The sequence below is a fragment of the Anarrhichthys ocellatus genome, unplaced genomic scaffold, assembly GCF_004355925.1.
Source record: "Anarrhichthys ocellatus isolate YVR2014 unplaced genomic scaffold, GSC_Weel_1.0 scaffold6, whole genome shotgun sequence".
Lineage (NCBI taxonomy): Eukaryota > Metazoa > Chordata > Actinopteri > Perciformes > Anarhichadidae > Anarrhichthys > Anarrhichthys ocellatus.
In genome coordinates, this window is record NW_022280036.1 from 416,758 (window position 1) to 442,742 (window position 25,985).

Consider the following 25,985-nt stretch of genomic DNA (forward strand, 5'->3'; position numbering starts at 1 on the left):
ACTGCAACTTTTCTTCAGAATGGATGTTTATGGCTCCATTTGCTAATACAGAGGAAAATACAGAGGAAAAGTTTAAGCTCCGATCTCAGAGGGTGCACAAGTAAATTAAATAATTCAAAACACAAACTACATGTGCTCTTTCGCCAAAATGGCTGAATTCCCAGCTAATATAACCTACAATATCCACTAGATGTTTGGCTGACTGACGCGTAATAAACTTGGTGGAACTTTTCAGTCTGCCTAACATTTGATCGTGAGCTCAGTTACTAATGTATGGTAACAGTGGTTACATAACCTTTAAAACGAGCCACAACATAACCGTGTGCGCCGCGGGGTCGGCTCCAGTACTGAAACAAATAGCGCATCGGTGGTCATAAATCAGAGAAATATGAACACGCAAACACAGTCCCTTGGATCTGTTGTGAATAAACGTCTATAGATATGCTTAGAAATGTTAAACAAAAGACGCTCCATACAACTCCAGAACTTGCCTGAGAATTGTCATGTTTGAAGTTTTTTTCCTGTATCAAAGTAATCCAGTTATAGCTGTCTGTACATTATTGGATACAATACAAGTTAGTGGTGGTTGTCTCAATTTTGAAAATCGCTGAATTAAAGGACAGGTTTGCATTTTTTCAAGGTGGTTAAAATAATGCCCACATGCCCATATGTATAAAGTGTCCATACATACATAGTGGCGAGAGAGATCCTTTTCTAAAGCTTGTTTAATGTAATGGGGGAGAAAATCACATCACCCCATCTGTGCAAAAATCAAGCAGCTATCTTTCTAAGTAGCGGCCTCTTTATTGCAGGATTCCCTCTTTGACGGTGTGTCCTTGCTGTGCAGCAAAAAGAGGGAATTCTGGACTGGAGAGCAAACTGACTTTTATGAATAGCTCAGTAGTGTCAAACATTACGTTAAAATATAGAATAGGGACTTGTGACACTGTGAGAGGAGTAGTGAAAAAGTAAATGAGTGTTGAAAGGTGAAACAGCAAATATGTCCTTCCAGCTGAAGCTACTCCATCCTTTCTTCCAAAGTGAACAAAATACCTTCATGTTCCAGTTTTTCTCTCACTACCTCAACATGTATCCAATCTTATTCTTCATCACTATAATCTAATAAATGTCAAGCTCACATAGATATTCTTGTTGCCATTTTGATCATGTGTGCTGCTGACTGACTACCCTCTGAATGTGAAACCACAGGGGTCTCAGACGGTCATGACCATCTGCACTGTTCTCCATCGCTGCACAAAGCGGCCAGCTCCACCTGATTGTCTCGTGGTTATCTCGGTCTTGGCGCTGCACTGAATTGTTAATGATTTACAAATCTCCCACATGAGGCAATAAATGGTTTGCCTGTGTAAAACATATAGCAGCTAACCGCGCTATCTGCCAACATGGTGAGTCACGACGCTGGCCCTGAAGTCCAGCTTTACATCCGACTCAAAATACCACATTAGCTCCTAACAAACCAAAAGTTTTTTCCTCGCTAACAGATTAACTCCCTCTCTTCTTGAGGCAGCACCTTTAACCCAGACAGGCTGCTGTAGACGTCAAAATCCAGCCTTACAGTCAGGACACGGGCTCTGGGTATTGAAAACATAGATTGGTTTAATTGAATTTCCACTGTCCTCCAGTCCAAGTCACCAGAGTAGAGATAATTCCCTTATCCACATCAATGCAGGCCCTCTGCTGGGCTCAGTGAAAGGGGCTGTGGACCTGCTGTTTGCTGGCAGGATCTGCCACAATCACTTACACAAGCCTTGTTAAATACCCCCACGATTTCCTGCCTCTGCTCAACCCGCACTTATGGTGAACTAAAGTTAAAGGAACCAAACAACAGAAGCGGAGACAAATTACCGTGGATCATAGTCCGACTACAGTGCAATTTGGAGTCTTAAAATGGCTTAAGCTGGCTGAAGTAATGCCACGAGATGCTGGACTTGTGCTCGTTAATTCCCTCCCACACACACACACAGCCAGCCTACCCGGCTGGCTCCTTCGTTATTTCTCCTTTACATGCAGTAAACTCTCAAGTGAGCACACAAACTACTTTTTTACTCCTGTGAACTCAGCTGACAATCACCAATGCAAAGAAAAACGCATAGTTTAAAAGCTTTGATATTACCAAATGTTTTTACTGCATCTGTTTATATTTTCCTTATTGTCAACAAATTCTATTAAAACCACCTAAACCAACTTGTTAGTCTGTCTCTCAGTACTTTCTGATTTCCCTGCCCTGTCTGTTGGTTCCTACCAAAGTGCTAAATCAATAATAATGGCTCACAAATAGGTTATGTTCATTTTCTTTTCTCAAAACGAAGCTGACTAATTTCCTTAAACAGCAGGCTGCTGTAGTTTTTAGCAATCAATACTAAAACAGGCTTAAATATGAAAGCTACTTATCAGCTTTAATACATATTAAGTGCACTTGTGAGGTAGACAGAAAAAAGGACCTTTGAGAACACGTTCGTTGCTTTTATGGAACTATAACTCTGCAAATAAGTAATACACAACCAACAAATTTGAATTTGTGTTGAAACATACATGGCATAAAGAAAATTCATACAGAAGAATACACAGCCTAATTACTGCAGTAAAGAAGTTTCCATGGGATTCTAAAGACTGATGAACAAGGGGTAACTTTCACTATGTTAAAACTAGTAATAACACTTTCATATTTTTAACAAAGGTGTGTCCCAATAGACACACATAGATGCAGGGATGAGGTTCTCTACTGGTCAACCTCGAAAGTAAGCATCGCACTGGTTTCCACGAAAAAAAGCCAATGGAATGTTTCCATTGGCTTTTGTATTATTGCTGAAAATAAGCTCTGTGGCAACACAAGTTTGGAATATTTGCACATTTTATTCAGCAAGATAATCTTTACAAATGAACACCACCTTTATGATCTTTGAAGTAAAAAGCTTTAATGTTAGGCTTTAAACAAACTACACCACGATCTCATAAGTATCAACAGTTTGTGAGGGTGGACTTTTCAGCGTGATGACAATTTGTATTCTCATTCAGCCACTCGTTTGCAACCGTTTTTTTTAAGACACTTAAAAATTCAGTTTTTACTGACATATTTTATATGTTACGACTCGTTACCACAAGGAATAAAATATTCTGTGTTCTGTTCATGCTCAATAGCACGACCAGAACACAGGATAAGGTGTAGGTGAGACAGTCTTCACTTATCAGTAGAGGTTCGGTACAAGAGGAGGCAAAGGAAAAACAGGCAGAGATCAGAGAAACCAGGAACATGAAGACGGGTAGCACAGAGGAAGACTAACTGGCCCAGGGACAGAAGAACACAGGGTTTAAATTAGGGCTGTGTATTGGCAAGCACCTCACGATACAATACGTATTGCGATATATTGCAATACGATACGATAGATATTGCAATACTCTGTTATTTTATGAAAATATAAAAATAGAGCTGGAAATACAACTTGCTGTGTACCACCTAGATAGTAATAGGTACATCACATATTGATAACTCAGCAGACGAATTGCGTCAAAACTACTTCAAAAGGTATTTGTATTGCAAATAGTCACTCAGCAGAGAACACACTATACTGAAATGCTCTTGCCATAAACCATTATATGAAAAAAGTACATATTGTATTCTCATTGTGTCACTGAACACTTTCTTTACTAAAATGCACTTTTTCACAACTTCATTTGAACATAAAATACATAGTGTATTATTTTCTCATTGTGTCATTGACCACTCTTAACTTAGATGTAGTATAAACATCCTCTGAAATAAAGTGCGTTGGTCCTTCCCATTTATGTCCCATTCCTCCAGGTTCAGTCTTTAGTAACTGCGATGTCACTGCCTGTTTGGCCCTCGTGCTGTGGTGTCGTGATGTGGTGTGACGTAATCGTAACATTCGACTCGGTGGTCTAGTCGTCTAATGTTGCACGTCAGGGCTACTCTCTCTGCAGGGGCAGCCATGTTTTGACACCTTTCTTCACCTCTTCGTAAACCCTGGGCACTACACCCATCATGTGTCGACAGGAATGATCATATAGCGCTGCTCTACAGTATACGGCCGCTTGCTTGTGAGACGCAATGTTGTCATTTTGGACAGATCATGTGACAGGCCGGGAGGTCGCTGGCCTTAGCTTAGAAGGCAATAGGGAGAAGCGGAAGTGCCTTCTGTAACAGGAGCTGAAGTGGAGATTGTTTGACACACATGGATTCGAGGCAATTTAACATATCAATACACTATCATTTAAAAAATGATCGCGATAGTAAGCTTTATCGGTATTTTTGAACAGCCCTAGAGGAGGCAAAGGAAAAACACCACTGGGGAAGTGTTGGTGATTAGACACAGGTGGATCCAATCGGGGGCAGGGCAGACAATCACAGTGGTGGGAAAACACACAAAGGGAACTGACCTGAAACGAGAGGAGAGGTAAGTAACACAAAATAAAACAGGAACCACAGACAAATGATGAAATAAGAAAACATAACTTAAGAGGCAGGACAAGATATGACAGTGTTAACCACAGACCTTATTTCAGGCATCCAACCTAAAACCCATTGACTTAGAGACTCATTCCTGCAGCACTCTATCAGTATATACTGTACACCATCTTTATAGTATAATAAATAACAACACTGTTTAATTGACAGGAACTACATAGTATTTGTGCCATCGGACATCAAATCAAACTGCAACTTTAGAAAATGCTACCGCCAATGAAACTTACTTAGATACAACTGTATCTGCAATTGTTTTTTTCCCCCCATTTCATTTTTCCATTTCTTATTACAGCATATATGTTGTCAAACTTCTGAAAGTGTTCTTTTTACAACGTAATTTCTATACTTTTTCCTTTTTTTAATGTGGCGACTGTGGCTCAGTGGTAGAGCAGGGTCGTCCTTCAGTCAGAGCATCGGTGGTTTGATCCCCGTTCCATCCCCGGCGATGTGTCCATGTGTCCTTGGGCAAGACACTTAACCCCAAGTTGCTCCCGTCTGTGCCTACGGTGTGTGAATGTTGTATGAATATTAGTTAGACTCCTGGTAGCCCCTGCCATCAGTGTATGAATGGGTGTGAATGGATGAATGATGACATGTAGTGTTAAAGCGCTTTGAGTGGTCGGAGGATAGGCTATACATACAGTCCATTTACCATTTAAATGCAACATATGTTTGGTCAAAATGGTTAAAATGTTTTCTACACATGCTTGCTGTTTTGTCTATTTGCAGGCACTTTCTTTAATTGTCCATTAATACCTCTCAAACACTGTTCACTAGTGAGTATTTGTGGCAGCAGGATGCTGATGCAGGTACATGTCACCTGTTTTTAATTGTAAGTTTAATGGAGCTCTATGGCTCAGAAGAAGATCAAGCAATACTTGTTTGTAGGATCAGTTTATTGTTGGTTTAATTAAACAATAAAAAAGGTCTTATCTTTCATATCCGGTATATTATCTTCATTTTTTTAAATGTATTAAACAATATACTGTATGTTCAGTACAATAACTTTGACTAGTAGAACAGATAACATTTTGATTCCTTGGTATTCAGTTTGTGGTTTTCGACACTTTGATTCAAGCCATCTTCCATTTGAACTTGTCCATTGATATACCTTTCAGAGTAAAACCTACCTAAGAAAAAGAAATGGCAGTAATTAAATTCTTTGAGCTGTGGCTGTATGAAATTATAAATAAAAGTTTTAGAAGTTTGAAAGAGTTCACTGTCGAAAGCCAATTTAGTGTATGTCACAGTCTTTCATGCAGACCAGTGGAGGCTCTTTGTGTGTCCAACGTTTTGAAAAGTGTCATGTCTTACAAAGTTTCTATGAAGCAGTGTCTCTCATTGGATATGCTATCGTCTCTGGTGTGCATGATGATTTCTCTCTTTTGTTGGCTGCTGTATAGAGACAGGTTTAAGTGCCTTGGTGGAACTCCTATTCACCCCCATGTTCAGCACTCTCCCATGGCCTCTTCTCCATTTCCAGTGCCCAGAAAAAAAGATGTCATTGTGAACCCTGACCCCACATCCACTCTCCACCAGGAAGCCAAACACATGCCTGAACAATTAACTCCTGCACTGCCATCAATTTAGCACAGAGGGAAGAAAAGATGAGTCAGTCAGGTTCAGGCAAAAAAGAGATGGGTAAAAACATGAGGATAAAAGGGTTTTCTTAAGAAAAGGAGAGAAAAAAACATGTTTTTAGTCCCTGAAAAGTAACTGTCACAGGAGTGACAAGGAGAGACTATTAAGAGCCTCCGTTCATTCAGCGGTTTGTCTGAACTGTTCAACAAACAATTACAGGGAGTCACGGGGGTTATGTTTATCTTGAGACCAGGCCTGTGAGGAGCTGCCTTAAAAGCCATGTTGAATTTAAGAGGCAAGTACATCTGTTTCATAAACTTGTGATTTTGTGTCTCACTATTGATTTCTGTTCAACGCAGCAGTTTATGGTCAGCAGGAGGCTGATGGCAACGTGACCCGCTGTCTGTGCAGGTCACACTGAAGCAGCGCCTACTCTCCGGATTAGACCTATGCTTTCAGCTCATATTGGTCTGTGTTAGAAATAAGATACAAGTTATAACCATCCATCTGGTGCAAAAGATGTATATAATGCAAGAAAATAAGCTCATTTCTATTGTGGGACGGATGCATGGGAAATTCAACCTTTTATCATGGTGCCCATACCAATCAGTAGTTGGTCACAAGAGCTAGATCAAATTCCTATTTACATTCAGTTTATTCATTTGAAACACTGTCTACCACAAATGTACGTATGTCTTGATTTTGATGTTTGATTTTCCTTTATTTATAAATATTGGCTAAATCCCTGTGCAGCCTGACCGACCCGGTACCGGCTGCACAGCCTAACAAGCTAAGTCTGAAATGTCCTAAATTTCCAGTGTACATACAAATTAAATATTATCTCTTCGGAAGCAACAGGTTTAACCTGACACAAAGCTTTTTAGTTTTTCAACTGAGCAACAAATTACTTATTTTTTTGTAAAAACGGTTAATATCGACACTAGCCCCATTGGTACCTGCAGCCCACAGCTATTCCAGCTCCTCCGTCTGCCTCTCTTGGATTTGCTTTTTCTTCTCATAACCCCCCCCCCCCCCACATCCCAAGCCCTTCCCCCACCCGCCCCACCCTCTGTTCCCCCTTGACCCCCCACCCCACCTGCCAATTAATGCCAATCAGGCCAGCGGTGGGCTGATGTGGTTGGAGGGTTTGGGACTGGGACCACCTGGCTATCGCTGACAGCTGTCCTCTCCTTCCTACCTGTCAGGACCAGGCCTCTCACAAACACCTTGTGTTGTACACCACAGAGGAGCCAGAAGACCGGTCCGCCAAACCTGCATTTGCTTTGGTTTATTAATGCTGGAACAGTCTTTCACTCAATTTGTGCGTGTGTGTGTGTGTGATCTTTTAATTTTTTAGACTTTTATTTTGAGGATATCTTTGAGAGGTGTGAGATCATCTGGACCAGTCGTCTTTTCACAGGTGGTTAATGTAGGTTAGGACTTGAAGGTTAGTGTGAGGTTACTGTAGTTACATTAAAGTTTAAGGTTAAGATTAATTAAGATTTCGGGTTAGATTCAATTTAGAAATAGTTGTAAAAACTAAAAATGATGATGTAAAGAGTTAAGGACGAAGGCGTAGGTGGAGGACGTAGGCGGGGCGAATACACCACTTAATTAACTATAAGGCAATTTTGCTTCAAACCTTTTCATACCAGCTCCAATGTGAATTTGCAACAGTTGTAGGCTCTTTTATATGACCTAAGCTACTCTAAGATATTTCATTGAGTTTCCTTTTAGCGCAATGTCCTCAGTGAATTTGAGTTCCCTCTTACATAGTACACTGTACATGTCTAGTGCTTTAATTGTGAAAGGTAAGAATGGAAGGACTGCATCTGGTATGCGCTGCATTTGTCAATGTTGAAAGACAAATAGTGACCTTATCCTTGGATATTTGAATTCTTGAATCCATAAAAGGAGTCTTGGTTCGAAGCCTCTATGTTGTTGTACAATATAGTGTGCATACGTCCGCTCACTCAGCACTGACCATCAGTGAGCTGTTGCCCTGGCAACTTTAGTCCAGCCTTGTGCTCAACTCTGATCAGTTATGTTATTTCATTAAGCTAAAAGCTAAGGAAGACAATCTGAACAGCTTATTTTAGGATATTCTATTCTGAAACAGTAGACCTATGTGTAATAGCTATAATAACCAGTTGTGTTGTGGAGCCATGTGAGCAGATGTGACTCTGATACTATGTGACTAGTGCACCACTCGGACCAACTGAAACTGGAACTGGTGAAGTGTGGCTACAAAATCCACTGCCGACAGATGTACACCCACAGGTCTTCATTCCACGGCCCTGCCCCAACTTCCTCAAGTCTGTGCACTTTTTAGGACTGACAAAAACAATAACGTGAACTCAGGCAACAGAGGAGTCAAATGCATACAAATGCATACAAGTACACACCAGGCAAGCAGGTAGGATTCAATGATCCAATCCAATGCAGGCAATGGTCAGGAACTGGACTAATAGCTGAAAAATACAGTGTGATGAATCAGATCTCGCCTAACGTCCGCTGTGTGAACAGCTGGAACAGGTGATGGCGAATGTTGGCTCATTAAATCAGTTATGGTTCCTTTGATCGCTCTAACGTTACTTGTTGGCAACAGAAAGGCAGTTTAAACGGCCAAAGAAGTCCAAGAGGGCAGGACAGGTGAGCAGGCTGGAAAGCAAAGACATGAAGCCACATTGACAATCTGGCGTTAAATCAAATGGAATGTGCATCTCCACCATCTACTACCGCAAACATAGGGAGTTAGTTCATTGAGATAATGATGATGGAAATAAATATTTGCAGAAAAACGTTTAGTAATAGAAAACCATGTTGAAGAAATCATGGAAATGAGACATGTATGTGTGTTTCATGTATTTATTTGAGGAAGGTTACAGTCATTTGTTCACACGGATCTGATATTTCATAAGCTGCTGAATGTAAAAACTGCATTATTTGGTGTGTTTTTTCTTTTTAAAACTTTTTAATGCGGAAATTGAAAAACCTAATGCAACATAGATGCAGGAAGTTTTAACTTCTATATACTATACTATACTCTCCCCAGTATTTATGTGAAGGCTATAACATGAATACCAGTGTTTGTTGCAGGAAATAACTTTTATTGTAGTTGTATTTATGTGATTATTATCAAAATGTCTCTCACATTTGCTGTTGGAAGTGATATTTATTCTAGTGCTACTGTCCACGTAAGGTCTACAAATAGATCTATGAACTGTAGATGCTGATCTAAAGTAATATTCATTCAATGATTTAAAACAAAAACCAGTCTTTCACCCAGGAGATCGCTGTTTGTGCACCACGTGAAACAAGAAGTCAATATTGATTTGTTTGTAACTTCCTGCTCAAATTCACCATCCTGCTCAAGCAACAAATGTATATTAATCTGTGGTAAAAAATAGTCCCCAACAAATGCGGTATTTCCTCCTGTTTGAGTAACGTTTGCTAAAAACTACAGCCCACTGGTTATAGAAAATTAATACATTTTTCTTGACTCATTTTTAAAGATGTATGTCTTCAGCAGAAACCCAATGGGCTTGGGGCTGAGAGCCACAGAAAGGATAGGGAAGTCAAAGTATTGAGAGACGGACTAATACAATACATTATACATTGTTTTAGTTTTTACATAAAATTGCTTGATAAATACAGAATAACTGCAGCTTTAGGACAGCAATAGAGTGATTTCTTTGAAATGCCAGAATAAAGTTATAATATTCCGTATCACACAGTACCATGTCACATGTATGTGTATGTTTGTGTTTGTAAGGGGGGAAAGAGAGAAAGTGAAGCCTGTCACAGTGCCTCACAGCCGCCTCACCATCACCCAGGAGTCTCTGCTGCGACCGTCCTTTTTAGAACTCAAGATCCTTCCAGAAATTGCACCTGATCTCAGTGTTAAATAATGCATCAACATTTTTTTTTGTAATGTAAAAAAGCTGGCTTTTAGCAGCGTTAGTGGGACAGTAATGCCACCTGACAATCACTCCCAGAAGTCTTGACTGTGGCCTGCAGGAAAAGAGTCAGGCTCCTCGTGATTGACAAGGACAAAAAGAGTAGTCCCACTTCTGTTTTTGAATTGTCAACCACAGCCATGGGATTTGAGAGTGGAGGATGAAACCGTGACTTTGACTACAAGAAGCAAAGGACTTAAAGCATGACAAGTGTGATTACAATATCCGTGGAAAGTCATTTAGGGCGCCAAGGTAAGAGACAGCCTCAACAAGACATTCAATTATTTATAACACTGGGGAGAGTGGGCACTTTCAAGGCCAAACAGCTTACAAGGTGTATTCTCAGATACTTTAGCAACACCAGCTTCACTATTTACACATGCGGTTACAATAAAACAATTTTATATAAATAGTTTGACACCCCAGCTATTTGAAGTTGGCCCGTCATGACACTGATGGATGATGTAGCTTCTGTCGTAGAGGTAAGTAATCAATGAAGATGAAGGTGCGATGCAGGCCTGATAGGAAACCTGTGAACTCCAATCAATAGCAGAAGATGCATTTTAGTTTAACACGGTGTATTAGCTTTGAAATCCAGAACATTTTCAATATGTGGGTTTAATTTGATAGCTGCTGGGGAGATGAACCCTGCTGCTTCCATTCTTAGCTCTATGATTAAGTCCCATGATTATTATGCCTCACTTAACTAGTCAGAAAAAAAACAATCAGCAGCAGCTTGAGTGGAAGGTTCAGTATGAAAATGGAGGATGGGTACTGGATTCATAGCAATAAATAACTTAAATGTCGTTATTATGAAATAGCATTGTGAAATCATACATTCAGGCATGCGTATTTATGCGTTCCAAATAATCTGAAGAAGCGTAAGAACACTTAAGAAGAAACCGGAAGTGTGAGTCCCAATCAGGAGGAAAGTCCTGGAGAAACACAAACTGCTTTTCATGGTTGATCTCTGTTCAGGCTCGCAGGGGTGCTGGAGCCGATCCCAGCTGACACTGGCCAGGCTATATAGACAGAAAACTCTTAATTGCTCATACGTGGATGAATGGTTATCAATTAACCTAATTAACCATATCGTTGGGCTGTGGAGAGAACCCATTCTGACACAGGCAGAACATGCAAACTCCACACAGAAGGCCCATCTAGCCCGGGACCTCCTGCTGTAAGGCGACAGGGCCAGCCTACACATCACCGTGCATACCCTTTTGATCGTTCAATCTACCTTTTTGTTCATGGTTCCAACAAATGTACCGCAACGACTTTGGTGACCAAGTACCTGCAGAATTATTCACATTGCCATGCCCTGACCTCTTTCCTGTGTGGATTTCCTCTCCCTATAACAACATCACCCGACTTCATTCTTTGCTCCCGTCATAATACCTACGGCTGCTCGAGCAAAAAAGATATTTTTTCATTTAGGGGCACTTGCTGAAACGACTGATGCTGTTGTGTGTCTCTGGAGGACAGGCTCCATTATGATAGATTCATTAAGGCCCTGTATACTCACTCAAGTGCTTCCAGTTATTTTGGCTGTTTAGACTAACTCAGGTTGGAGCTGTGCAAAGCCATGCTGGGAAATGGTTTATGTCACCAAACTCTATGTGTTGTAATCTGTTTTTCAACAATACTAGAGAGGCCTCCTGAAGCCCTGAAAGTGTGCCCTTAAAAGATCAGATATCGGATACAAATAATGTCATCTACATTATAAAACACTCTGAAAGATCTCTGCTTAATGAATGCTTTTACTGAGGTACAATTGTGAATGCAGGACTTCAAAGATATTATTTTCACATTGCGGTATTGGTACTTTTACTTAAAGGTCCAACGAGTAGGATTTTGCAATTCACTGCAAAGAAGTGGCAGCTCTTCCAAAGAAAACTATAAATTTGTTCCTTCGTACACGCACCTCAGCAACATTTTTTTTTCTTCTATTTGATCCACTTTAGTTTCTGTGCTGTGAAACCGAACCAGACTAAAATGAAAAGAACCCAAAAGTATCACTTTTACTCTGATTGAGACTAGCCACTATGCTACTAAAGAGATGTTAATGCCGATGAAAAAAGATTTAAACAAAACAGTTACCGTATACATGTTCTGTTATGAATGTCAAATTGGTCATCCCAGACCAATTTCCCAGCTTGAATTATTATCCCAGTCCGGCCTTGGACATCCGAGTTCTTGCACGCATGCACACATGAACACACATGCATTCATTCAGGCCCACTGTAGCTCAGTGGGCGGCAAATGCAGTGGGAGCAGATGTGAAAAGTATCACTGGTGTAGTCACACACTTTTACGGTGAGCAACATCGTGGACAGACATCCATACCAGATGCCGTGTGTGCCCTGGGCTCAGAGGCATCACGGCGAGGGGGAAAAGCCAGTGCGGGGAAATAAGCACCTGTCATGTGCCAACTGAAGTGTTAAGTGCACAAATTGTGGAGGCGAGGGTGATGTTTCCGCAGGGGTGACAGCTCTGGGTCTGGGTGCCATGTCAGGCCCTGGCATATCATGCAGAGACCCCCCCCACTCCCCTCCAGCCCACCCCCGGTCCTGCGCTTGCCGAGGGGCACAATGGCAACTATTATTTACTGGATGTCTGCCTCATTTCCTCATATTCATCCTGGCTGGCCATCGCAGGGCCCCAGGGGGTGTGTTGCCCCCCCCTTGTGTCATTGCTGAGGGGCGGCAGTGGCAAAACAATCTCTGGCAAGCATTTAGATCATTTATTCAGAGCGCAGGGTGTCAGCCGCAAACCAAATTGCCTACATTTGTGCGCCGGGATCCTATCCTTGCGCCTCTCCCTTCAGGTTGGACACGAACGCGAGCCGTGGAAGGTGTATCGGGCCGGGTGTCAGAGAGCCTCTTCACAAACTAACACTAATGCCACGCGAAGGTCTTTCTGTGAACAGTGTGAAAGTGCGAAATGTATGATAAATTGAGCGTGCCAGGGGGGGCTTTATGGCTGTGAAGTGCTGTGGCTGGTCGCAGGCATTGTTATGACTATAGCTATTTAGGATCATGGGAGTTGACAGTGCACTACTGGCAGCCATAGAGAGCCAGATTTATCAGGGTTTTTGTGCACCAATGAACAGCAGTCACAGCGCGAGGGAAGAACACAAAGTTTCAGAACATTTCTGAATTTAACAGAACTTCAAGGACATGATAAACACCAGTGGCCCGGGCTAATGCTATTATCTTAAAAGCCTCATCCAACAAGATGACAGCACCTCAGAAATACCTTTCTTTTCATCTGACCACCTGTTGTCAAGGTGTTAGCAGCTGAGAGGTGAACAAAAGAATAACTGGATGTATTCAGAGAAGAATCACAGGAGAGACAGATAGAAGGCAGGTAATCGTTTTGGACTAATGGTTTCCTGATGTTGAAATAGCGGAACATGACACTGACACAGCAGTCCACCAACATCTGCAGCAGACATATGAGACCCATGTGAGCTGGTGCAGGACAAGCAGTCTTGGATTTGTCCTTGCCTCTGCTGCCCCCCACAGTACACACTCCACCCGGGCTCACAGCAGCCACAGTGATCAGGCCTCTTTACTATATAGACATATGAGGTTCCATTTTCTCGACTGAATAATTATTAGAACACATGACATAGACTTGGATTAGTATTTAGTGCTTCTTCATACATATCGCTCAAATTACACGTTGCTAGCACAGCATTAATCATTCCAGTCATATTTCTTCTGACTTCACATGTGGATGGTTGTTTCCTGCCATCTGCTGGAGAATTATATGAAACACAGTCCTCTCACAAAACATCAGCTTTTTTTTAGAAATACTGCGGTCAAATAAAAATACTGATAAACCAATAAATAGATAAATAACCACAAATGATAAATAATGAATACAAGAGAAACAAAACCAAATAAATAAAACTCTCTAATAAGAAATAGCCTACAACTAAACACATGAATAGAGTAATCAATACAACAAAATCAATACAACTCCCAGAATTACTAAATGATTATTGTTTATACCAGTTATTTTTGTAAAAAGAAAGCAGTAAAGTTGGCAGATAGTTTCATTAATGATCAATTGACAAACTAACTTAATGTTTTTATTTTTCATCCACCTGTCAAGCGGTCACTTCCTGTATGTGCTATGAAGCTTTAAGTTTAAACAAGCCCAAACAGGTTCACAATAGACATTGGCAGTGGTCAATGTAGGAGGAGCTGAAACTAAATATTAACAAATAAATAGCCTAAATAAGGAACATAATTCATAACTTTGGACACAACATTGGAGATGAAACTACCAGGAGGCAGAACCAGCCCAATTTCAAAGGCACCTTTGGCTAGCTTGATCGATTGATAGTCTGAGCTTCCAGCAGTCGTAAAGTAAAGTCAAACTTTTATGTGTTTGCAGTCTTGTTGTGTGCATGACTACTGAGTTAACCTTTCCAACCAAACACTGCCTGTATGCTGCCCTGGTGTCTGGTACAGTTCAACTCCTGTCCATCAGGCTGCATGTAGTTCTGATGCAAAGTTCTCACAGCCATTGCTTCTAGAACATGATGTCATGTTGTTATGATTCCATACCCTGTTCCAAACTGACAAAATGTTCACTTCATTTCACTACAAAACTAGATTATGCTTCGGAGAGAATTCAGTAACTCAACATACTGCGGTAGTCACAACGTTCATGATGAATAAAAGGTTCATGGAGAGCCGTGGTTACACATTCAGGAGCAGCCTGGGAGAAGGCATGTTTGGCAAAGTTGCGAGTGCCTACTCAACCCGCCTGAGGAAAAAGGTTGCCATAAAGGTTATAGACACAAAAAAGGTGCCTTCCAGTTAGGTGGAAACGTTTCTGTGTCGGGAAATGGAGATCATCAGGACTTTGAACCATCCCAACATTGTCAAGACTCTTGAAATCTTCAAATGGCACACAAACAAGGTAATATATATATATATATATATATATATATATTTCTTTACTTATAATAGTTGTGTGAGAGTAAAATGTTAAACTTAAATATAAATGACTTGTTAAGGCTGCTTTTAGTCTGACCCAAAATTGAATGTACCGTACCATCTTGAGTTTTTTTTGTTTTTATACATCCCTAGACGATGTTTAGATATGATAGATATATGTCTTAGACTTTACTTGCAGTCAGAAAATACTGATCATACGTGTCTTACAGTATCATACAATTGCTAAGAACCTCATACAGTCCTGTTGCTTTACCATTTCAGAAACTTTCAGAATTTATGATCTGCTATGCTGCTTTAGAGCAGTTCTCTGGCTAAAGTTATGGCAATTATAATATGCTGTGTAACCCATAACTCTGACGCTTTGGCATGGAGGTATTAAGCATAATGAATGCTAAACGTATAATACAATATGTTCACCACTTCTAAAACTTAAAAGATCGTGTTCTAAGTTGCCATACATGATTTTAACATGGATACGTTGTATAAAGCCTTAAAAATATATTACAATATCTTATGAATATGTTTATAACATATTATAGACATGGTCTTCATATAAAGGGTTACCAAATATCTTAATTTGAAGGCAAACCAATATTACCACCAATATTATATGTAAAGAGTTTGGTTCATTTCAAAACACATTTAGTTGCCTTAGGTTCAAGATGATATAACTGTTCATATGATATTGGCTGTGTGTGCTTTTTGGAATTATGCTAAGGTGTTAATAAGGGAATATAACATATGATAGCCCTTCCACAGGAGCAGGACATTCTGTTAAATTACTTATATTGACCCTAAAAACTATTTAGTTTATGTTCCCCATTAATGTGATATCTGGTTTGGCCCAAGGACTATTTATATTGTAACATGTTCAAATCATTCACAAAAACAAGTCAGTTATTAAATACAAAGAGACAAAAAGTAATTATCAAGTTAACATTCAAGCGGTTATTGGAATTGATTCAGCGGAGCGATTGGTTCACCATCATTGACTTAAAGGTGCATATTTAAAGGTTGAGGTTGCTTCGAAACACAGAATATACTTGCGTTTCACCTTTCATGCCCTGGCCGTGCACGGCCAGCTGTGGTGGGGACATGGCGCTTGAGCTGCTGCATGTTTGAGCTGCTCCATCAAATTCGTCCCCTGTTAGAGAGTGAGGCGCTAGCATTTGTCAGACATTGTGGTAGGCTCAGATCGCTGCTCGGCATAGGAAGAAATTAATCGGATGACCCCAGGCCTGGGCTCTGTCCAATGAAGTGGGTGCAATAGGCGCACTACCCAGTACGGGCCATCGGCTTGGTGTATGCCGTTTTTCCTGCCACGATTTCAGCAACAGACTGGTCTTTGGTGACCCTCTCTTGAAGCGGTTCATGCATGGGGTCGGGACACAGTGCCCGGTAATGCATGCCTCCTTCCTGCAGTGACCCTGCAGTGCCACTGGGGCATATAGCTTTGGTTTAGAGTCCCTTTGAGCCTCTGGAGTGCTCTTCTCTGAAGGCTGTTCAAGACAGCATTGCTATACTCGCACTGACTTCACAACCACACAACTAGGTGGAGATGTAATATTTTTCCTTTGTAAAATGCTAAGTTGATGTAGTAATTATGATATACGATTTGTAAATGTGTGGGTGCAGATAAAGATACAGATTAATAGACACAAATCACTGCATTCATTTGTGAATTATGTTTTAAGAATAACGTAACTTGACATTTGTTTGTGGAGACTGTTCAGTCAATTTGGCTTTTTCAATCAACACCATCAATTTGGAGGATTTGTTGGGTATTTGTATGGTTTGGTATGATTTGTATGCAATGGTAGAATAAGAGGGAGTCCAGTAGATGGCTGCTGTTGCTTATACAATAATCTACAGCCATGCTAGCAGCTCTGTGAGGCTGTGCTTGGCACAGCAATGCTTTGAGCTAAATGCTAACATTAATGTCAACCTGCCAGTCGAGAGAGGAAGTCAGTACATCACCAAAATCCGTAGTATTCATCCTCTGGAAACCATGAATGTCTCTACAAAATGTCATGGCAATCCAACTGATAGTTTCAGTCTGAACCAAAGTAGAGGTCAAACCAAGAGACATTGCCATCTCTAGGGCCACTCGACAAGGATGGCTAAAACTGCTACAGTTTGTGTTGTTGGGTCCAATTCTATTTTTCTTTTTTACATCCATTGGACATTTCAATTTTACCATGTACTGTGGGTCAGAAGTCAAGCGGGTTGTCTTTCATGGACTTAACCCCAAAGGTTAGCAGGTGACACTAGGCAAACTAGAAAGGTGCTTCAGTAGACTCGACTACTGTAACGGTGTGTTTACAGGTCCCTGTAAAAGGTCAGTCAGAACGCTGCAGCTCGAGTCCTCACTAAGATCAAGAACGTGGATCACATCACTCCAGTTCTGAGATCTTTGCACTGGCTTCCTGTCCAACAAAGAATTGACTTTAAAATCCTGCTGTTGGTTTATAAAGCACTGAATGGTTTAGGGCCAAAACACATCTCTGATCTGCTGCTACCTTATGAACCATCCCGACCACTTAGGTCGTCTGGGACCGGTCTACTTTCTGTTCCTTGAGTCAGAACTAAACATGGAGAAGCAGCGATCAGTTTTTCTGCTCCACATATCTGGAACAAAGTCCCAGAAAGCTGCAGGTCTGCTGAGACCCTCAGCTCCTTTAAATCAAGATTGAAGACTTTTCTGTTTGCTGCTGCCTTTAATTGAACCAGATTCAAGGATATGAATCAATTTCTGCATTTTAGCATTTTACTGCTGTATTTTATTTCTTACACTGCTTTTTAGTGTTTTAATGACTGTTTTTAATGTTTCTTAATTGTTTTTAAATCTCCTTTTTTGCCTTGTGTTTTGATGCTTTTAATAGTTGTATGTGTTGTTGAAATGTGCTATACAAATAAACTTGCCTTACAATTACAAGTCCACTTACCATTCACCATCTACTTTTGTGTCTCTAGGTCTATGTGGTGATGGAGTTCTGTGTGAAAGGAGACCTCATGAAGCATATCAGAGTCAAGGGGGCCTTAACTGAAAATTCAGGCTGTAGGCTTTTCACACAGCTGTGCAATGCACTCCAATATCTTCACAACAGTGACGTGGCCCACAGAGACCTTAAATGTGAAAACATGCTGCTGGACACACATTTTAACCTCAAACTGTGTGACTTTGGGTTCAGCAAGAGGCTCACTTACGCAGACGGGCGGATGATGCTGAGCAAAACCTTCTGTGGCACCTCGTCCTATGCAGCACCTGAGATTGTGAGAAGTTTACCATACAACCCCAAAGTGTCTGATGTGTGGAGTTTGGGTGTTGTGCTGTATATGATGCTCCATGCTTCAAAGCCCTTTGATGCCACCAACATAAGGAGGATGTTGAGAATGCAAATTCAGCGTGATATCAAATTCCCCAACATTCCTTCTGTTTCGTCTGACGCAAAAGACCTCATCCAAAGGATTTTGCACCCTATTGTGGAGCACCGGATTACAATCACCGACATATTGCAGAGTTCCTGGATGTTGCGGGAAGGGAAAATAGAGGACAGTGAGGAGGCCCTCACATCAAACGCCGGCTCTGGAAAGAAAGGACCCCCAGATGAAAAGGCCAAAGAGGAAGAGAAACTTCCAAAAGCCAATTCAGAACCAGGGGAGGAACCATCATCTGCTGTCCCAAGACACTGACATTAGAGGCTAACAAAACTTAAATAAATACATTCATTAACACCGTTTTTGTGTTTTTGAAGCAACCAGTAGCAAAGTGTTTGAGTTTCCTCAATTGCATGTGTGACGATCCTCAAACTTAACAGCTTAAGGTTTGAATTCATGAAAATGCTCAGTTGTGTGTGTTTATGGACATGGGTATGGACCGGGTTATGAGGCTTATCCCTGTTTTGACCATATTCTGGATTTAATGTTTATATGGAGCATTTATTCATGGACAAACTAAAATCTACACTGCACATTAACTGTCACCTGACAACAAAATGACTGCCAATTTCTTCTCTGATCCGATCGACACCATCTGTCAGCTCTGTGCATCCACTGCCACTCGCTCGCTACATATACATCAGGTGAGCTATACCTGAAAGGAGCTATGCTACTCTCAAAAGTCATCTGAGGCAAATTTGTGATTTTGGACTATACAAAATAAATTGAATTGAATTAAAACAATGTCCTCCACTTTGAATGGACTGTGACTTTTTAAACATATTATTCCATTACTTTTTTAACCTTTTAACATACTATGCTCTGCCATATTTACCATACTATACTATGTCACTTCATGACTTCTTTTACATTTTACCCACACATATACTCACCTGCTTTCTCTGTTCTGGTTGGCAGATCGTTTTTGTTCTTCATGTTCTGGCTTTGTTCCTCCCCATGTGCTCATCGTGTCTCCAGAGTTTTCCCTCGTGTTGTCTCTAAGGTTTGTGACTTTGCTTTTTCCCATTTTTGTATTTTTGCTCGCTCCCTGTTGGAGTCGTTTTGAGTTCCTGTGTATGTTTGGGTCAAAGTAAAGAACCTTGTCTTCCTCCTTGGCTCCTGTGTCCGTGTCTGCGCCTCTGATCTGCCCCTTGGACGTGACAGAAATGGCTGATTTTTCAAGTCTCTCGGCAAACTTGCCAGAAAAATCTCCAAAAATGGGATGAATACCTCCAAGCAGCAATGTTTGGAATTGGAACAGAAAAGCAGTTAACTACCCAGCACAGTCGATACTATTTAATGTTTGGAAGAGAGGCAAGATACCCATCGGAGGTGCAATGGAGTATGAGGTAAGTGGCTCCATTTATTTTGGTGTGAAGGGGTTAGGGTTGCGATTGCTTGGATAAATGACTTGGAATATAATTATTATTGTGTTTTTACTTCAGGTGACAGACAAAGTGGAGAGTTTAGTTTTGAGGGAGGAAATCTTCAAAGGAAACGCAAGCGAAACGCAATGGATCCCTGGTCACATTTTGTGTACTTAGGACTTTATTGCGCGTTTGTTTACAAACTACTCAAGCTTCTTGATATTTTTAAATAAAAATGAATAAAATGTTTTACGCGTTACATGTTGTCCCTAGTAACATAAGCACAGTCACAAACCACATTGCACATTAGGCCATGCTATTGTTCCCCAGCTTAAGGGCTACTTGGGGAGGGAAAGGCTGGCAAATCCATTCTTCAAAATCCATTCTCAAAGGTTCCATTGCAATGTTGTGCTGTGCAGACGATTTCCATTGTGATCTTCCCCGACCTTCCCGAGCGTCCAATCGCGGAGCTGGCTTTCCATTGTGCGTCCAATCGCGAGGCTCGCTTTCCATTGTGAAGAGAGAATGGTTTGAAGCCGGGGGAGCTGGATGGACCAATCACGTCTGCACCTCCAGTCACGTTCTCGCAAGACCTCAAGTCCAAGTCTCGCAGCCACGTCCAGATCGCGAAGCAGAAAGATATCGGACCTGTTGACTACAACATATACTACAACTTTTCAAAAGTAAGTTATCCAAAAAAACCTTATATTTACGTCACACACAAGGTCATTTTTATCTTTTTTCTCGTCCATAAATGCGCGCTCGGCATTAGCGAGCGAGCGAGCTACCGCTAGCGATCGCTAGCTAGCGACAACGTAACTACATGTAATAACTGGTGTTGTCTTTTTTTCTCTCGTTCTGTCCGATATCACATTACGTTACACGGTAAATACGGTCGGCTCTTACACGGTAAATACGGTCGGCTCGGCGTCCGGTGTCACATTACGTTACACGGTAAATACGGTCGGCTCGGCGTCCGGTGTCACATTACGTTACACGGTAAATACGTTCGGCATTAGCGAACGAGCTAACGTTAACGGCCATGTATGAATACTACTGTAATGCGTCCAGTGGAAACACGCAAACGTTATTGTTGATATTGAAAGATTAATACATACAGATGTATTATAGATATAGTGTAATTACACAGTATACATGTAAATAATGCGTTTACATATATATGTATTGATTTGATTACATGTATTAATACGATGTATAAATAACTGAAAACATGTCTCGCAAAACTTCAGTCTAAGAGTTGCTGTGTTACTGTACTAAGTATGCACATCAATGTCATGGTTATGTAGATTTAGCAATTGTTATTATTACCCTGTCTGGATATATAATATGTTAATTATTTATACTTAGTTACTGTGGATTTTGCACTTTGTACTTAGTTGATATTCTTACTGTTTATTACTTATTTACTTATGTATATTACTTGTTGCTCTTGATTTTTTGCTCTGTATCTTGTGTGCACTATCCACTTTGCTGCTGTGATCCTGTGAATCTTCCCACTGCGAGACTAATAAAGGATTATCTTATCTTGTCTTATTTCCACGTTATCTTTAGATGAGCACAAAACCAAAGAGCCACAAGTCCATGACCGATGGAGAGTGGCTAGCAAGGCTGAGGGCATTTGCCAGCTCTGGTGTTTGGCCTGCTGGAGGAGGCAATAGGCCAGCCCCAAGGCAAAGGAAGTGGCATGACATCTATCAGAAGGTAAAGTATAGCAAACTACGTAGTTATTACTCATTACTGTCACTAGTATGCCACGCACTTGATTAAAATGATGCAATATGATGGTGCAGATAATGTTAATCAGACGTAGTACACTGACTGACTCACTCCAGGATAAATAGCAATTCTTATCATTTCAGATTGACAAATGCCCCATGCAGGCCCGTGGACAGACCACCCTCTTCGGAGGGTCCATCGCCTGCAAATGCGGATTCCACACCATTATCGTGATCTATTTACAAATGACATCTTTTATTGTTTATCTTGCATCGCATGTTTGTTACAATGTTGTTATGCTGTTGCTGTTACATCACATGTCGTAATGCTGTTGTTTTAGTCTCCTGCTGATGTCCCACAGTCTGTGGCCTCAGCCTCAGCCCCTCCTCGTGCTACCCCACAGTCTGTGGCCTCAGCCCCTCCTCGTGCTACCCCACAGTCTGTAGCCTCAACCCCTCCTCATGCTACCCCACAGTCCGTGGCCTCAACCCCTCCTCGTGCTACCCCACAGTCCGTGGCCTCAGCGCCTGGTGCGAGTGCTGCATCCCCTCGGTCTTTTCTGCGACCCACTCTGAATTTGTCAATGGTGAATTATTTTTTGTAATTCATACTTTGTATGACTTATTTTGTGTGTTGCATCTTCAAATTAACTTTGGTTCTCCTTTCAGTTTGCTAAATCACGCTTTGGTGGGTCACAGTCTGCCTCACTAAAGCCCAATTTAGTGGCTAGGTCCCCCAGCCCTTCTCCTCCTCCTTCTCCATCGTCTGTGAGGACACCCAGCCCTGCTCCTCCTCCTTCTCCATCCTTTGTGAGGACACCCAGCCCTGCTCCATCCCCAGTGAGGACCCTCTTTACGGCCCCCAGCCTTGCTCCTCCTCCTCCTCCATCCTTTGTGAGGACACCCAGCCCTGCTCCATCCCCAGTGAGGACCCTCTTTACGGCCCCCAGCCTTGCTCCTCCTCCTCCTCCATCGTCTGCGAGGACACCCAGCCCTGCTCCATCCCCAGTGAGGACCCTCTTTACGGCCCCCAGCCTTGCTCCTCCTCCTCCTTCTCCATCGTATGTGAGGACACCCAGCCCTGCTCCATCGTCAGTGAGGACCCCTACATCCTCTGTGAGGACCCCAAGCCCTGCTGCTGGTGGAAACACCAACATTGCTGTAGACGCTGTGAGTACTGCGTTTATTTATTGGTCTGGCTTTTTTATAAGTCATATTTAGTGTAGCTTTTATTTATGCAATACACTTCATTCTTATTTGTTGTTGTCTTCCAAACAGAATGTGCCTGGAGGAGTTCAGCCAACTGCTGCTGGGGCTGCATCTTCTTTCTGGTTGCCGGGTGAAATGAGCAAGACCCTCCCTTTGCAGGACCAGAGGTGGATTGCCAACACCGTCTTTCCCTCCAGCAAACTACGGCCAGATTTGAAACTGTGGTACGAGCCCCCTGTTCCAGCCCTGATCTACCATCAGACACCGACACCCGACCGCTTTTTCACCCATCGGCTGATGGTGTGGATGCCCTACCGCCTGTGGAAAGTGAGGGTGTTCTGCCTAGATTGTGGGAAGCAGCTGACAGGCTATGGTGTCCACAAGCGGTCTAGGAAAGTCCTGGACATCGACAGATATTACCTGATGGTGACAGAGACACTCAGATGCACTGTGTGTTCCTCAAACTACCTGTCCACAAGTCAGACTGTCCGGGACCAGCTGGACCTGCCTCACCAAAAGTTGTTCCGGATGATCTTGACCCGCAAGTGAGTAATACAGTTTTGACACGGCCTCCCATGAACATGTAACAAATCACTTTTTAAATAATTTCTCAAATCTATTCGTAATTGCTTGAATACAAGTGCATTATTTGAATAATCTGGTGCCATATATTTACTATACACTGTCCCTGTTTTAAATATACAAAAAAGTAAATGGAATGTTCATTTCAGATACGCTTGTGACATCCGTGTCATTCGGCTGCTTCGGGACCGGACTCTCGGCAACAGTCCAGCACGGCTGGTAAAGCAGCTCAGGGAGAACCATGGGGAGGAATGGCTGAACCAGGTGGCATACTATGCTAGCGAGTGTGGTGACTTTGCGGAGCAGCCCAGCCTCCTACCAGTGGTCTGGCAGAAGCCGCCACAGCACATAGAAGTTCCAACCAGTCGCTGGCTGCTGTCCGTGTACGGGATGGATATCCTCACCCGGATAGACCATATTAGGGCCAGCATCACCTCCGTATTTGGGTCCATCTTAAAGATGGACTCAACCAAAAAGGTAATAAATAATATGACTGTTTAATAGATTGCCATGTACATTATATTTATTCTCCTGTACACATTATCATTGTTGTCGGTGACAGCTTTACATATGCATTTACTATAAATGTGTGTAATAACTCTCTTACTGCTGTAGAGAGTGTGTAAAAACAAAAGTGTAATCTTAAAGATCTGTCCTCACAACACAGTTCACAAAGAAGCTGGCTGGTCACGGCAGGGCACAGCTCAATGGATGACCTCTATTGGCAATGAGGTCGGCCAGATCCTGATCAGTGTCCTGACGGTTGCGGAGGGGCCGGGACTGAACGCCATGGTCTCTGGCGTGATGGAGCGGTACCGGCAGGCAGCTGTTCCACCCCCAGTGCTGCTTTATGTTGATTGTGACTGCTGCAAAAGTGAGGGGTCGACTAAGCTGCAGGCAAGGTTTGCAGCGTGGCCAGACCTCCACATACGCCTGGACATCTGGCACTTTATGAGGAGGCTGGCCGTGGGATGCACCACCGACGCTCATACCCTCTACCCGGCCTTTATGGGCAGCTTGTCGGCATGCATCTTTGAGTGGGATGCAGGGGACCTCGCTCTGTTGCGGCAGGTAAAGCGCGAGCAGCTCAGGCAGGAAAGTGTGCCGTGTATTACCGATCACATGGTGGACTCGCGGATCGGCAAAAAGGAGCTGAGTCGGTACTGCCGTAGGAGGACACGCGGTGAGGAGACCACCATCAAGCTCATTGAGCAGCTGCTGCAGACACTGGGGGGGACAAATGGAAGAGACCTCATGGGGGTGCAACTGCTGGACGATGTAAGGATGGAGCACATATGGCGTGTGCAAAAACGCCACGTCAAGTGCATCCAGGACCTCCCAGATGTGGCACTGTACACAGTGGTAGGCACCACCACCACCAAGAGTGGCGTCATCCTGACCAAATACCGCTGTGCCAGAGGGTCCACATCCCTGGAGTCCTTTCACTGCCACCTGAACAGGTTCATTCCAGGTTGGTGTCTCTCTTGTGTTTTATATTTTCAATAACTTGTAGGTTATTTTGTGAAAGCATTCAGATTGAAAAGCAATACAATGTTGTTGTTTTGTTTTTGTTGTTCAGGAACTAGTGCAAATGCACTGAATTTCCAGCTGTACCTCCTGGAAGGCCTGAACAGGTGGAACCAGGATCGGGGGACAGCAGCGGTGACCGGCAGGCCGTCATCTTTCCTCACCTACTCCGGTGACGTGAGCCAGTCTATTAACAACAACAGCCTGAAGTTGTGTGGCGAGGCATTTGTGCCAACCTTCAGGCCACCTTCCATATACACTGGTATGTCTCGTTAATATCTGGCTCCATAAGTCTTTTGGTTTATTGTTTTTCAGTGTTCTAACTGAAGTTCAACAAGGCTACATTTGTATCATTTCCATTGCCAAAGCCATCCATAACATGATATAAATACAACTCGGACTTTTCTAAATTAAAGGTTTGTATATATAATGCTTTAACTACAACTAATGTGTGTGTGTGTGTGTGTGTGTGTCTTTCTGCTCTTATTCATAGGCGAGCTCATTGGCGTGGACTACCTTTTGAGCCAGACTGGAAAGCCCCTCAATGTGGTCCCTGGGTCAGAAGATACAGATGAGATGCTGGAGGATGTCGATGAGGGAGAGGAAGAAGAAGAAGAAGTAGACGAGGGCTTCCAGGAAGGCACAGTGGCAAGTCTCCTGGATGACCCAAGCCTCTCTTCCTCCTCTCTGCCTGGAGCCTCCCTTCTTGTTGCCTCCTCCCAGCCTGCTTCCTGGTCCCAGCCTGCTGCCTCCTCCCAGCCTGCTGCCTCCTCCCAGCCTGCTGCCTCCTCCCAGCCTGCTGCCTCCTCCCAGCCTGCTGCCTCCCCCGAGCCTGCTGCCTCCCCCGAGCCTGCTGCCTCCCCCGAGCCTGCTGCCTCCTCCCAGCCTGCTGCCTGGTCCCAGCCTGCTGCCTCCTCCCAGCCTGCTGCCTGGTCCCAGCCTGCTGCCTCCTCCCAGCCTGCTGCCTCCTCCCAGCCTGCAGCCGCCACCTTAGCTGCAGCCTCCTCTCTGCTTTTGTCCCTGCTCACCCAGCTGGCTTCCCTGTCTCCGACTCCTGCCTCCTCCCAAGCTGCGTCCTCCTCCCAGGCTGCGTCCTCCTCCCAAGC

General features: G+C 42.7%; 1 protein-coding gene across 1 annotated transcript; it reads left to right on the top strand.

Annotated features, from left to right (window-relative positions):
- Positions 1-14,730: 14,730 nt before the first annotated feature.
- On the top strand, positions 14,731-18,713 carry tssk6 (testis-specific serine kinase 6). The gene is given in 2 exon segments (XM_031846339.1): positions 14,731-14,982; positions 17,994-18,713. Coding segments are annotated over 2 exon segments (972 nt in total).
- The last annotated feature ends 7,272 nt before the right edge of the window (positions 18,714-25,985 follow it).